Here is a 15023-nt window from a genome sequence, read left to right as displayed (position 1 = left end):
AGTTAAAAAGTAAGAAAATTAACAATAAATATTAAGTAAAATAGTTACACAATAAAATAACAATAACAAGGCTATATACAAGGAGTACCGGTAATGAGTTAGTGTACTGAAGAAAGAGGTACTTGTGTTGATTTATTGAGGTAATATGTACATGTAGGTTTGGTTAGGTGATTGAAGTACTATGGACATCTAGCTATGGGTAAAAAAGCAGAATGTCTGGTTAGCCGTTTGATTAACTGCTTGGCAGTCTTATGGCTTTGGGGTAGAATCTGTTCAAAAGCACTTAGGTCCCAGATTTGGCACTCGGGTACCAGTACCGCTTATACCGCTGATTGAGTGTAGTCTGGCCCAGGAGTGTGAAGGTGAACGGAAAGGCACTGGAGCGACGACCCGCCCTTGCTGTCTCTGCCTGGCCAGTTCCCCTCTCGCCACTGGGATTCTCTGCCTCTAACACTAATACAGGGTCTGAGTCACTGATTTACTGGTGCTCTTCCATTCTGTCCCTAGGAGGGGTGCGTCACTTGAGTAGGTTGAGTCACTGAAGTGATCTTTCTGTCCAGGTTGGCGCCCCCCCTTGGGTTGTGCTGTGGTGGAGATCTTTGTGGGCTATACTCGGCCTTGTCTCAGCCACGGTGTCTCCCGACCCTTCCTGTCTCAGCCTCCAGTGTTTATGCTGCAGTAGTTTATGTGTCGGGGGGCTAGGGTCAGTCTGTTATATCTGGAGTATTTCTCCTGTCTTATCCGGTGTCCTGTGTGAATTTAAGTATCCTCTCTAATTCTTTCTATGTCTTTCTTTCTTTCTTTCTATCTTTCTCTCTCTCAGAGGACCTGAGCCCTAGGGCCATGCCTCACGACTACCTGGCCTGATGACTCCTTGCTGTCCCCAGTCCACCTGGCCGTGCTGATGCTCCAATTTCAACTGTTCTGCCTGCGGCTATGGAACCGGACGTGCTACCTGTCCCAGACCTGTTGTTTTCAACTCTCTAGAGACAGCAGGAGCAGTAGAGATACTCTGAATGATCGGCTTTGAAAAGCCAACTGATATGTACTCCTGATGTGCTGACCTGTTGTACCCTCAACAACCACTGTGATTATTATTATTTGACCCTGCTGGTCATCTATGAATATTTGAACATCTTGGCCATGTTCTGTTATTTTCTCCACCTGGCATAGCCAGAAGAGGACTGGCCACCCCTCATAGCCTGGTTCCTATCTAGGTTTCTTCCTAAGTTCTGGCCTTTCTAGTGATTTTCTCCTAGCAACCGTGCTTCTACACCTCCATTTCTTGCTGTTTGGGGTTTTATGCTGGGTTTCTGTATAGCACTTTGTGACATCTGATGACGTAAGAAGGGCTTTATAAATACATTTGATTGATTGCTTACCGTGCAGAAGCAGAGAGAACAGAGTGTAACTTGGATGGCTGGAGTCTTCCTCTGACACCGCCTGGTATAGAGGTTCTGGATGACAGGGAGCTCGTGCCCCAGTGATGTACTGAGCTGTATGCACTACCCTCTGTAGTGCCTTGCTGTCAGATGCGAGCAGTTGCCATACCAAGCGGTGATGCAGCCATTCAAGATGCTCTCAATGGTGCCGACAGGGCAGGAGATGCTGTGTGGATAAAGTTGAAGTCAGGTCAAAGGAAGGGAGGGCATTGATGAATGAGAAACAAACCGGGTGGTCTCGAGCACATCTCTGTCCCTTAGGTAATAGTTACAAGAGAGAGAAATAATTAATGGCAGCACATCCAAGATCACAAAGTACATCAGCTACAGTATTCTAAACCTGGCACTTAAAAAAATTCAAATTGTGAAATTTGATAGTCAGGAGTCTGTGTCGACTCCAAAATGCCGTTGTTCCATTAATCTGTACTTTCTCCTTAAGTGTTCATTCAGCACTCCAACTGAAGATGGGCACTCAAACTGAAGATGGTGCCGAAAGACATGGTAGCTTTGCTTCTAGCTCCTAAGCAACTTTGAAGTTTTTAACCCACAACATTTTTTATTTCACAGAGTAATGGCTCTCTCTGGATATACTGTCCCCGTGCATACAGACAGCTGGGTTCTCAGTACATTGCGCAGACATGAATAAGGAACTCTCTGGGAAGAAGAAAGGCGGTGGTGTATGTTTCATGATCAACTACTCATGGTGTGATTGTGATAATCTACAGGAACTCAAGTCCTTTTGTTCATCCGAATATCTCACAATAAAATGTCAACCGTATTACCTACCAAGAGAATTCTCTTTGCTTATAGTCACAGCCGTGTGTATTCCCCCTCAAGCCGATTCCACAACGGTCCTCAAGGAACTACACTGGACTTTGTTCAAACTGGAAACCATGTATCCTGATTTAAGGAAACTGGGGATTTTAACAAAGCAAATTTGGGGAAAACACTACCGAAGTTCTATCAAGACATTGCCTGTAGCACTCGCACTACAAAAACTCTCAAACATTGTTACTCTCCCTTCCAGGACAGCTACAAGGCCCTCCACCGCCCTCTCTTCGGCAAATCAGATCACAACTCCATTCTGCTCCTCCCTTCCTATAGGAAGAAACTCAAACAGGAGTACCCTTGCTAAGGTATATTTAGAATCCATGCTTCAAGATTGTTTCAATCACATGGACTAGGATATGTTCTGGGTTGCCTCAGAGAATAACAATGACGTATACACAGACACTGTGACTGAGTTCATCAGGAAGTGTATAGGGGATGTTGTGTCCACTGTGACTATTAAAACCTACCCAAACCAAAAAACGTGGATAGATGGCAGCACTCGCGCAAAACTGAAAGCACGAACCACTGCATTTAACCACGGCAAGGTGACTGGAAATATGGTCAGATACAAACAGTAATCATTTCCTCTGTAAGGCAATCAAACAGGCAAAATGTTAATACAGAGACAAAATGGAGTTGCAATTCAACGGCTCAGACAAGAGATGTATGTGGCAGGGTCTACAGACAATTACGGCTTACAAGGGAAAATCAGCCAAGTCGCAGACACCGACGTCTTGCTCCCGGACAAGCTAAACACCTTTGCCCGCTTTGAGGATAGCACAGTGCCACCAACATGGTCCGCTCCCAAGGACTGTGGGGTCTCATTCTCCATGACCAATGTAAGTAAGACATTTAAGCGTGTTAACCCTCGCAAGGCAGCAGGTCCAGATGGCATCCCTAGCCACGTCCTCAGAGAATCCACAGACCAGCGGGCTGGAGTGTTTACGGACATATTCAATCTCTCTCTATTGCATTCTGCTGTCCCCACTTGCTTCAAGGTGTCCACCATGGTTTCTATACCCAAGAAGGCAAAGATAACTGAACTAAATGACTATCGCTCTGTAGCACTCACTTGTGTCATCATGAAGTGCTTTGAGAGGCTAGTTAAGGATCATAACACCTCCACCTTACCTGACAGCCTAGACCAGGCCTGGGCAATTCCAGTCCTCAGGGGCCTGATTGATGTCATGCTTTTCCCCCATCGCTAGCAAACCCAGCTGATTTAAACTAATTGCATTCTAAACTGAATATCATGATTAGTTGATCATTGGGGTCAGGTGTGTTAGCTGGGGCTGTGGCAAAAGTGTGACACCAATCAGGCCCCAATAGATCCACAGATGATGCAATCGCCATTGCACTGCACACTGCCCTCTCCCATCTGGACAAGAGGAATACCTATGTAAGAATGATGTTCATTGATTATAGCTCAGGCTTCAACAGCATAGTACCCTCCAAGCTCATCATTAAGTTTGGGGCCCAGGGTCTGAACCCCGCTCTCTGCAACTGGGTCCTGGACTTCCTGACAGGCCACCCTCAGGTGGTGAAGGTAGGAAACAACACCTCCACTACACTGATCCTCAACACAGGGGCCTCACAAGGGTGCGTGCTCAGCCCCCTCCTGTACTCCCTGTTAACCGATGAGAGAGTGGCCACTCATGCCTCCAACTCAATCATTAAGTTTGCAGACGACACAACAGTAATAGGCCTGATTAGCAATGACGAGACAGCCTACAGGGAGGAGGTGATGGCCCTGGTGTAGTGGTGTCAGGAAAATGACCTCTACCTCAACGTCAACAAAATGTAGGAGACAACCGAGAGAGCAGGCCGCTAATTCAGATCGACGGGACCGCAGTGGAAAAGGTGAAAACGTTCACGTTTCTCGGCATATACATCAATGATAATCTGAAATGGTCCACCCACACCGACAGTGTGGTGAAAAAGGCATAACAGCTCTTCTCAACCTTAGGAGGCTGAAGAAATTTGGCTTGGTCCCTAAGACCCTTACGAACTTTTACAGATGTACAATTGAGAGCATACTGTTGGGCTGTATCACCACCTGGTATGGCAACTGCACCACCCGCAACCACAGATCTCTCCAGAGGGTGGAATTTTACCCCCTTTTTCATGATCTTGTCTCATCGCTGCAACTCCCCAACGGGCTCGGGGGAGGCAAGGATCGAGTCATCCGTGCGAAACATGACCCGCCAAGCTGCACTTCTTAACACCCTCTCGCTTAACCCAGAAGCACCAATGTGTCAGAGGAAACACTGCTCAACTGACGACCGAAGTCAAACTGCAGGCGCCCAGCCCGCCACGAGTCGCTAGAGCGCAATGATCCAGGTAAGGCACCCCCAGCCAAACCCTCCCCTAACTTGGACAATGCTGGATCAATTGTGCGCCTCCCTATGAGACTCCTGGTCACGGCTGGTTGTGACACTGTCTGGGATTGAACCCCAGGCTTTAGTGACGCCCCAAGACTGCGATGCAGTGCCTGAGTTCGCTGCACCACTCAGGATGCCCAAGATTCTACCTTTTATTCGTATGAGTTCCCGATATGTTTGTTAAGACCTACTGCATAAAAGTATCATGGACACTATTTAACTTGGATAATCACAGATCAAAGCCAAATTTCTTAGTGTATTTTGGTGATGTTATGCTGAGGTTATTATTGACTAAGAATAGAAAACATTTAAATGAATTTTACTGTTAACTATACCCTTTGTACTCGACATAAAGTTATTACAGTATTCCAAACAACCGTGCTGATGAAGCTGGAAACAATAATCTAGAACCAAGTGGAACTACTGGCAATTCAGCGACAGCTGCTAGCAGCTGGAGTGCAAGACCTGCAAAACGGAGTCCTGCATAGATCTTGTAGGACCAAGGAGGAGGTAGAGGACCATCACAAGACATAAAGACATAAAGAGATGGTATATATCTTAATCTTTGAAAATGTTCCAAGAACTTCCCACAGCAATCTGTTGTAAATCACAGTATTCAGGATGATGGGATAACTGCCTCTCAATTTTGTCTGTCATTTTAGATCCATTACTTCCATTCCCTGGGGGGAAGGAGAGAGAAGCGTTTTTTTTCCCAGGACCCGGTGATTTGCGGGTTAATAAACAGTAGATTCAATACTAACCTAAACTGAGTGTACAAAACATTAAGAACACCTTCCTAATATTAAGCTGAACCCTGCCCCCCCCCCAACCCCTTTTGCCCTCAGGACAGCCTCAATCCATCAGTGCATGAACTCTACAAGGCGTCAAAAGCTTTCCACATAGATTCTGGTCCATCTTTCCACAGGGATGCTGGTCCATGTTGACTCCAACTTCTTTCCCACAGTTGTATCAAGTTGGCTCGATGTCGTTGGGGTGGGGGACTATTCTTGATACAAACAGGAAACTGTTGAGCGTGGAAAAACCCAGCGCTGCAGTTCCTGATACAAACCGGTGTACCTAGCATCTACTACCATACCCCGTTCAAAGGCACTTACATTTTCTGTCTTGCCCATTCACCCTCTGAATGGCGCACGCACACAATCCATGTCTCAAGGCTTAAAAATCCTTCTTTAACCCATCTCCTCCCCTTCATCTACACTGATTCGAGTGATATCAATAAAACACTGAAATATCACAGGATTCAGACACTTTCAGTACTTTGTTGAAGCACCTTTGGCAGCGATTACAGCCATGAGTCTTCCTGGGTATGACGCTACAAGCTTGGCACACATGTATTTGGGGAGTTCTCTCGTTCTTCTCTGCAGATCCTCTCAAGCTCTGTCTGGTTGGACGGGGAGTGTTGCTGCACAGCTTTTTTCATGTCTCTCCAGAGATGTTCGATCTGGTTCAAGTCCGGACTCTGGCTGGGCCATTCAAGGATTTCAGAGACTTGTCCCGAAGCCACTCCTGCGTTGTCTTGGCTGTGTGCTTAGAGTTGTTGTCCTGTTGGAAGGTGAACCTTTGCCCCAGTCTGAGGCCCTGTGTGCCATGGAACAGTTTTTCATCGAGGATATCTCTGTACTTTGCTACGTTCATCTTTGCCTTGATCCTGACGAGTCTCCCAGTCCCTGCAGCTGAAAAACATCCCCACTGCATGATGCTGCCACCACAATGCTTCACTGTAGGGACGGTGCCAGGTTTCCTCTAGACATGGTGCTTGGCAATCAGGCCGAAGATAATCTTGTTTCTCATGGTCTGAGAGTCTTTTGGTGCCTTTTGGCAAAGCGGGCTGTCATGTGCCTTTTACTGAGGAGTGGCTTCTGTCTGGCCACTCTGCCATAAAGGCCCAATTGGTGGTGTGCTGCAGAGATGACTGTCCTTCTGGAAGGTTCTCCCATCTCCACAGAGGAACTCTAGAGCTCAGTCAGAGTGACCATAGGGTTTTTGGTCACCTCCCTGGCCAAGGCCCTTCTCCCCCGATATTCTCAGTTTGGCCAGGCTGCCAACTCTAAGAAGAGTCTTGGTGGTTCCAAACTTCTTCCTGAATGATGGAGGCCATTGTGTTCTTGGGGACCTTCAATGCTGCAGAAATGTTTTGGTACTCTTCCCCAGATCTGTGCCTCGACACAATCCTGTCTCAGTGCTCTACGGACAATTCCTTCGACCTCATGGCTTGGTTTTTGCCTTATATAGACAGGTGTGTGCCTTTCCAAAACATGTCCAATCAATTGAATTTTACGTAAGGCTCAAACGTTTTTGATAATATATTGGATTGTTTTATTTATTTTATGGTTTTAAACCGTTTGTAATTGTATCAAGGGAAAGGTTAAGTTGTTACACAAAGTAATAGCAGGTTGTAGTGCCTTACATAATTTCATTTTTATTTGCAAGCTTCTCTCTCCTTTTATCTTGTGAATAAAATATTTTAAACATCAAACATTCGTTTTCATATGTAAACTAAATTATTTGAGTTTGATTGTCCGTTATGTTTGATACAGAAGTTATTCATAAGGACTCGGCTGGAATCAGATTACACCCCCCAAATCCACACCAACACAATGAAGGAATTAAAAACACAGCAGACTGGATCATTGTGGCCAATATCCTGAATCTCCAGCAGAGGTCCCCGTTGTATCGCTAAAACACTCCCAAACATGATAACGGAAGTAGGCTCTTGTCTTGCAATGTGGTCTCAGTGCATTTCATATTATTCTGTACGTAAATCCGTTAGAATGATCTATTTAGTATGATCTGTTATGTTTGATATGGTATGTATTAATTTGTGGATGTCCATCATCCATTTCATATGATATGTTATGAATTACAATTCATATATGTTCGAATTGTAATTTGTACAATTTGCTAGGGATTTGAAAAAGTAAAATATGTTACGAATAGGAAAAAATTATGATATGTTATGAATTCCAATTTGTTGCAGCTAACGTTAGCTAGGTGACTAATGCTAACATGTTTAACAGTCTGATGGCCTTCAGATAGAAGCTGTATTTCCCTCTCTTGGTCCCAGCTTTGATGCACCTGTACTGACCTCGCCTTTTGGATGATAACTGGGTGAACAGGCAGTGGCTTGGGTGGTTGTTGTCCTTGATTATATTTTTGGCCTTCCTGAGACATCGGGTGCTGTAGGTGTTCTGGAGAGCAGGTATTTTGCACCCGGTGATGCGTTGTGTAGACCTCATTACCCTCTGGAGAGCCTTACGGTTGTGGGCAGAGCAGCTGCCGTACCAGTTGATTATACAGCCCGACAGGATACTCTCGATTGGGCATCTGTAAAAGTTTGTGAGTGTTTTCGGTGACAAGCCGAATATCTTCAGCCTCCTGAGGTTGAAGAAGCGCTGTTGCTCCTTCACCACGCTGTCTGTGTGGGTGGACCATTTCAGTTTGTCTGTGATGTGTACGCCGAGGAACCTAAAACTTCCACATTCTCCACTACTGTCCCGTTGATGTGGATAGAGGGGTGCTCCCTCTGCTGTTTCCTGAAGTCCATGATCATCTCCTTTGTTTTGTTGACGTTGAGTGTCAGGTTATTTTTCCACACTCCGAGGGCCCTCACCGCCTCCCTGTAGGCTGTCTCTTCGTTGTTGGAAATCAAGCCGACCACTGTAGTGTCATCTGCAAACTTGATGATTGAGTTGGATACGTCCAAGGCCAAGCAGTCATGGGTGAACAGGGAGTACAGGAGAGGGCTGAGAACGCACCCTTGTGGGGTCCCAGTGTTGAGGATTCACGGGTGGAGATGTTGTTTTCTACCCTCACCACCTGGGGGCGGCCCATCAAAGTCCAGGACCCAGTTGCACAGGGTGTGGTTCAGACCCAGGGTCTCGAGCTTAATGATGAGTTTGGAGGGTACTATTGTGATTGCGTCGTCTGTGGACCTATTGGGGCAGTAAGAAAATTGGAGTGGGTCTAGGGTGTCAGGTAGGGTGGAGGTGATATGGCACTTGACTAGTCTCTCAATGCACTTCATGATGAAGAAAGTGAGTGCTACGGGGCGATAGTCATTTAGCTCAGTTACCTTAGCTTTCTTGGGAACAGGAACAAATGTGGCCCTCTTGAAGTATGTGGGAACAGCAGACTGGGATAGGGATTGATTGAATATGTCCATAAACACACCAGCCAGCTGGTCTGTGCATGCTCTGAGGACTCGGCTAGGGATGCCGTCTGGGTCGGCAGCCTTGAGAGGGTTAACACATTTAAATGTTTCACTCACGTTGGCTGTGGTGAAGGAGAGCCCGCAGGTTTTGGTAGTGGGCCGTGTCAGTGGCACGGCCCACTACAAAGAAGTTGCTTAGGTTGTCTGGGAGCAAAACGTTGGTGTCCACGACGGGCTGGTTTTCTTTTTGTAATCCATGATTGACTGTAGACCCTGCCACATATGTCTCGTGTCTGAGCCGTTGAATTGCAACTCTATACTGATGCTTAGCTTGTTTGATTGCCTTGCGGAGGGAATAGCTACACTGTTTGTACTCGGTCATGTTTCCGGTCGCCTTGCCATGATTAAAAGCAGTGGTGCTAATTAGCTAAAATGCTCAAATTGTCTGTGATGAGATTTGAACATGCAATCTTTGGCATGCTAGTCATTCGCTTTATACACCCCCAACCACCCCGACGGTTGCTAGATATTTGCTTCATACACCCACCCACTCACACCGACCAACCACCCTCCTTTCCTTTATACCTAAGTAACCTTCTAACTTATGTAACCATACCAAACGTGACATATAATAATTTGAGTATCCCGGATTTACATTAACTATGTTATGTCTAGTCTATGAGACCAGTCTTAGTCTAATGTTTATACATGTGCTCTCTGCAGGGCTGACAGACACTCCAACATTTGGTTAACCATGAAAAAGGCTATAATTCTTCATCCTAATTAAGCAATGCATAGGCTATAATTTAACAAAATGTCCATCGTACCACCTGCTGCAGTTCAAAACTCTGCCATCTTGTCAGTTCATGACACATGGTTTCTGAATGAGCCACGTTGTATGTACGATATAATTTTGAAAACACTGGATACATAACTGTGGTGGCGTTAATTCTAATTTTCCCGGTGCCATAGGGACAGTCGGCCTAGATTAATGACGTTTCCAAAATAATGGGGGAAAAACAGCGTCCATCAAGCGGAAACCAATTAAATCTCTTGTTTTAGGGCGAGCCTCCGTAACCTTAGCCAACCAAACAGCCGGAATTGGATCCTTGCCTCTGAGCGTACAGAAATCCAGTCATGTGATGGGCTCATAAAGAATGCCAACATGGAGCCTTGGCAATGACGGGATCTCTCTCTGCAACAATAACACGACGGACAAAAAACTTCGAGGACGGTGTATTTCGAAAGCTCTTAATATATTTCATGATAATAGACGGTAAGTTCGACATTACTAATGTTAGTTGTTCTTTTCGTTTGCGCTGGATGCTTAGATTTGTATTTATAGAACCCTCCGAACTTGAGACTCGTGAATTCCTGTCTGGCTGTTGCAGTCAGGTGGCTTGCCATGCGCCTCGCCTGCCCATGCGCTGAGTTTAAAAGCAGTTGAAGTTTTAAATAATACTGTTTGCTTACGCCGAATAACGTTTATCGATTGTATAACATGATTCACTTTGGTGTAATTACGCACTTATTACAGTCCTGCAACATGTTGTTTAGCGCCCGAGACCCATATGGGCGTCATGTGGGAAGTGTTTACGCTGGAGGCGTCATTGTGCACAATGTATCCATTAATTATCCCGCGTGTTGCTTTATTGTTATGATGTTCGAATTAATGAAATCAAATGACACATTCGGTTTATTATTTTTAATTTGATGATAGATATATTTGCTCTGTTTTAGCACATGTGTTTCGGCCTTGATACCATTCGGATTAGATGTTTGGCCTAATAATTTGTTGATTGTTAGCTTTCAGCCTATTATTACCTAGCTCTGGAGAACCCAATGGGGGTATACACATTTTACAGCCGGCCCCACTTCTCAGTTGATGGTATGGACCACAGCTGGCTCCATGTGAACACTACAATCCCAACACTCTGTCTGAACGCAAATACGCTTCGCTTGCAGTATGGTTTTGGAAACCTTTGGAACTTAACGTTAGTATAAGCGAGAAAGAATCTTTCAAATCCAAAAGATACACGTTTATGCTGGTTTCACAAACCACCTTGGCTGACACATCCTCTCACCTTGCACTCGCATTTCCATTGGACCATTCCACATTTCCGCTGTTCCTTCAAATACAGCAAGGTGCAACTTTCCTAAACAGCATATCAGTATTAAATATTGCATTCTTATTCATGTTTAACCGTTCACATTTTTAACTACGCTATCCCTCACATTTTCTGTGCAGGTGTAGTGAGAAGCGTGGTTCTCTGCTCAACTTTCCTGTGTATCTGGACGGTATCAATGGTGTCGTTACGCAGCAGAGCGCTGGTCTCTGATAATGACCTCTTTAGGGACAGTGTTCGTCTGATCTCCCTGGAGCTTGAGGAGGGAGAGGGGAGTGAGGGGAGGAGCGAGGGGGATAGCTTTGCCTCCGGTTACAGCCCAGATGCTGGGGACATTGGTGCTCGGCTCAGCTTCAGCCCTGGAGAGGAGGAAGAGGAGGAGGATTTTACCCCCATAGAGCGGGATAGGGAGAAGCGAGAAGAAGGCATGCTGCAGGACCCCAGGCTGCCTGACTTCAGCCCCCGCCTGCCCTCGCCCTTCTCTCCCACCCTTGAGGACATCGAGGAGTTCCTCAGGGAGAAGATGGAGTTAGTGAGAGAGGGGGTTCTCTTCTCTAGTGAACCCATGGAGGAGCCTGCTCCCTCCCCTTCCAGCTCCATTGAACATACTCTCTCCTCCCCAGGAGGACAAAGTGACCCAGGGACCAGCGCTGCCCTGTCACCCCCCAACCCACAAACCCCCAACATCCCTCACACCCACAGCCCAGCAGCCCTGTGCCCCTCCCCATCCTCCTCCAACCCCTCAGTGCTCTTGGGAGCACCCTTGGTACTCCAGGTCCAGTCGCTGCCGCTGGCCCAGCCTCTCCCCCAGACAGGCTCTACTCCTGGGCCGTCCAGTGGGCTGAGACTGGCCCACCTGGTCTTGGGGCTCCACGGAGGGCAGAACTTTACCCTGCTTGCCTCACAGGTGCCCTCTGCCCCAGCCACCCTTCTCAACGTAGCCAGCATGGACGCCGGAGTTCCAGACCAGAAGTACGTGAAGATTGCCCCTCTACCGATCACCGTGAGGATTGCCGGGGGGCTTGCTGGGGCAACGGTGGTTGGGGGTCACAGTGGAGGGGCCGTGGTGAAAGCTGTGGCCCCACATAAGGTGAACAGACCCCCTCCTACAGAGACGCTGAGGGTGCACAAGTGTTCTCATCCAGGCTGTGAGAAGATGTACACCAAGAGCAGCCATCTGAAGGCCCACTTCCGCAGACACACCGGAGAGAAGCCCTACACCTGCAGCTGGCCTGACTGTGGCTGGAGGTGGGTTATATCATAACAATGCTAGTCAACATGCAGAAAACACAGGAAGCTTAGGTTTGTTTAGTTCATTATCATATAGGCTAGTTATTAACATGTGATAGGATAATTAAACAGAGAGAAGAAAGCCTGTAATGACTAGTTCAAAATGAAGTGGGTGTAATGATGACAGTAGAAAACATGCTCTATACCCCTTGTTAGGATGTTGACACAGTATTCCACTGTAATTATTTTGCAAAGCTGAGCATAAAGACAAATAATATCTGTCTGTGGAGGTAGGGAGTAGAGCTTTTATAAGACAATAGAGGCTCTGCAAATATGAGATATTACAACACGCTCACAGTTTCTAATATCCCTATAAGCAACTGCAGTGAGCTTCCTAAGGGAAACGTTAGGGTTATTGAGGTAGTTGGAGGATGTGAAAGGATATGCTTATAATGTTTGTACACAGAGTTTACAAAACATTAGAAACACCTGGTCTTACCATGACATAGACTGACCAGGTTAATCTAGGAGAAAGCTATGATCCCTTATTTATGTCATTTGTTAAATCCACCTCAATCAGTGTAGATAAAGGGGAGGAGACGGGTTAAAGAAAGACTTTCAAGCCTTGAGACATGGATTGTGTATGTGTGCCATTTGGAGTGAATGGGCGTACAGTACAAAAGACTTATGTGCCTTTGAACATGGTATTTTAGTAGGTGCCAGGCGCACCAGTTTGAGTGTGTCAAGAACTGCAACACGCTGGATTTTTCACACTCAACAGTTTCCCGTGTGTATTAAGAGTGGTCTGCCACCCAAAGTACGTCCAGCCAACTTGACACAACTGTGGGAAGCATTGGAGTCCACATCGGCCAGCATGTTGACTCCCTGTGGAATACTTTCGACACCTTGTGGAGTCCATGCCCCAATGAACTAAGGCTGTTCTCAGGACATAAGGGGTGCAACTCAATATTAGGAGGGTGTTCCTAATGTTTTGTACACTCAGTGTGTATTGTAAGTACTGTTTGACCCACCATTTATTGTTCCTATTTCCCTCAGAGTTGAGTCTGAGCGCTAGTCTGGGGGCTATCAAACAGTGGGAATAACCGGCCTCCTGACACACTTAGCTGTAACCGACTGAATGTTTACCTCAAACATTTCGAATTCAGAAAATTATCAAAACACCAACTTGTTTTATCGCAGGGCTTTGGGTGTTGACCTGTGCTCCTCTGTCTCTGTAGGTTCTCTCGTTCTGATGAGCTGTCTCGTCACCGGCGCTCCCACTCCGGGGTCAAGCCTTACGAGTGCTCTCTGTGTGAGAAGAAGTTTGCCCGCAGCGACCACCTCTCCAAACACACCAAGGTGCACCGCAGCCCCCGGCCTGGCAAAAACATCAGAACTACCGTCTGACCCAGCCAGCCCAGTCTGGATCCTGATGCCACCCACCCACCTTCACTCACCCTTAACTCTGTTACAGCACTTGACCAGGACGGCAGAATAATAAGAACCTGCAGCCTGGTCCCCTACCTTTACCCTGGCTGTGCTTGCCCAGCCCAACCCAGCTCAGTACAATCTCAACCTCACCATGGGCTGACAGACTCATGAGACTCATCCACCCAGCCCTACCCCGCGGAGGCCTTGCCAGAGAGTCTGGGTCCTCATCAGGACTCTGGTGCTATAAAAGCAGTCCTGGGCCAGAATGTAGGGCAGGGTTTCCCAAACTTGGTCCTGGGGCCCCCCCTGGGTGCCAATTTGGATTTTTTTTCCCTACACAGCTGATTTAAAATAATCAAAGCTTGATGATGAGTTGGTTAGTTTAATCAGCTGTGTAATAATAGGGCAATAAACAAAATGTGCACCCAGAGGGCCCCCGGGACCCTGGAATAGGGCACTGAATCTGATTCAGACCCTAACCGGCCTCTGCCGCCTCCCCTCCCTCCTGCAACCGGAGCAGATGAGGGCTTGTCCTGGTGCTACACAGTGAGCTAACAGGTAACGGCCATTTCAGGGATGTGATTGTTCAGCTTAAAGAAGAAGTTCACTTTATTTGAACCAAATCTGTATTTTGAATGTAAATGGCATGTTGTAAAAGTGCCCAGACACTCGATACTGTGTCATTCTAAACGTTATCCGCAACGTTATATTCAATTTTGTGCGACTGAAGCGGTTTCCCCTCTGCAGATGTGCTGCTTCTCTGTGTGGAGAAGTCTTGTGGGCTACACAGAGAATTATCGCTCGAGTCGCACAAAATGGAATATAACGTTGCGGATAAAGTTCTCAATGACACATCTAAAGGCCTGCATCACTATACTGAGAGCGTTGCTGTTTCTAAAATGATGTATTTCGGTGTTTTTGGAGCCTTTGATCATGTTTAACTGCAGAACGAGCATGAGGAAGTATATCGCTGGTGGTGTAAGTTTCTCAAAAACAATTGATTGTAAAAAAGTGTCTGGATACTTCTATAGCATGCTATTTAAACTACAGTTCAGAAGTTTGGGGTCACTTAAATTTCCTTGTTTTAGAAGACAAGCACTTTTTTTTGTCCATTTTAAAATAACATCAAATTGATCAGAAATAGAGTGTAGACATTGTTAATGTTGTAAATGACTATTGTAGCTGGAAACGGCAGATTTTATTTTAATGGAATATCTACATAGGTGTACAGAGGCCCATTATGTTAGCGAATCCAAGTTTATAATTTTAAAAGGCTAATTGATCATTAGAAAACCCTTTTGCAATTATGTTAGCACAGCTGAAAAATCTTGTCACGATTAAAGAAGCAATAAAACTGGCCTTCTTTAGACTAGTTGAGTATCTGGAGCATCAACATTTTGTGGATTCGATT

General features: G+C 46.2%; 1 protein-coding gene across 1 annotated transcript; it reads left to right on the top strand.

The window, feature by feature from the left end:
* Positions 1-9935: 9935 nt before the first annotated feature.
* On the top strand, positions 9936-13691 carry LOC118400257 (Krueppel-like factor 15). Its single transcript, XM_035796928.2, has 3 exons — positions 9936-10101; positions 11074-12199; positions 13420-13691. The coding sequence occupies exons 1-3, from the start codon at positions 10005-10007 to the stop codon at positions 13586-13588; spliced, it is 1392 nt and encodes a 463-aa protein (XP_035652821.1). The 5' UTR covers positions 9936-10004; the 3' UTR covers positions 13589-13691.
* Positions 13692-15023: the final 1332 nt, after the last annotated feature.

This window comes from Oncorhynchus keta, chromosome 21 (genome assembly GCF_023373465.1).
Source record: "Oncorhynchus keta strain PuntledgeMale-10-30-2019 chromosome 21, Oket_V2, whole genome shotgun sequence".
Classification (NCBI taxonomy): Eukaryota; Metazoa; Chordata; class Actinopteri; order Salmoniformes; family Salmonidae; genus Oncorhynchus; species Oncorhynchus keta.
This window is presented reverse-complemented; position numbering and strand designations above follow the sequence as displayed.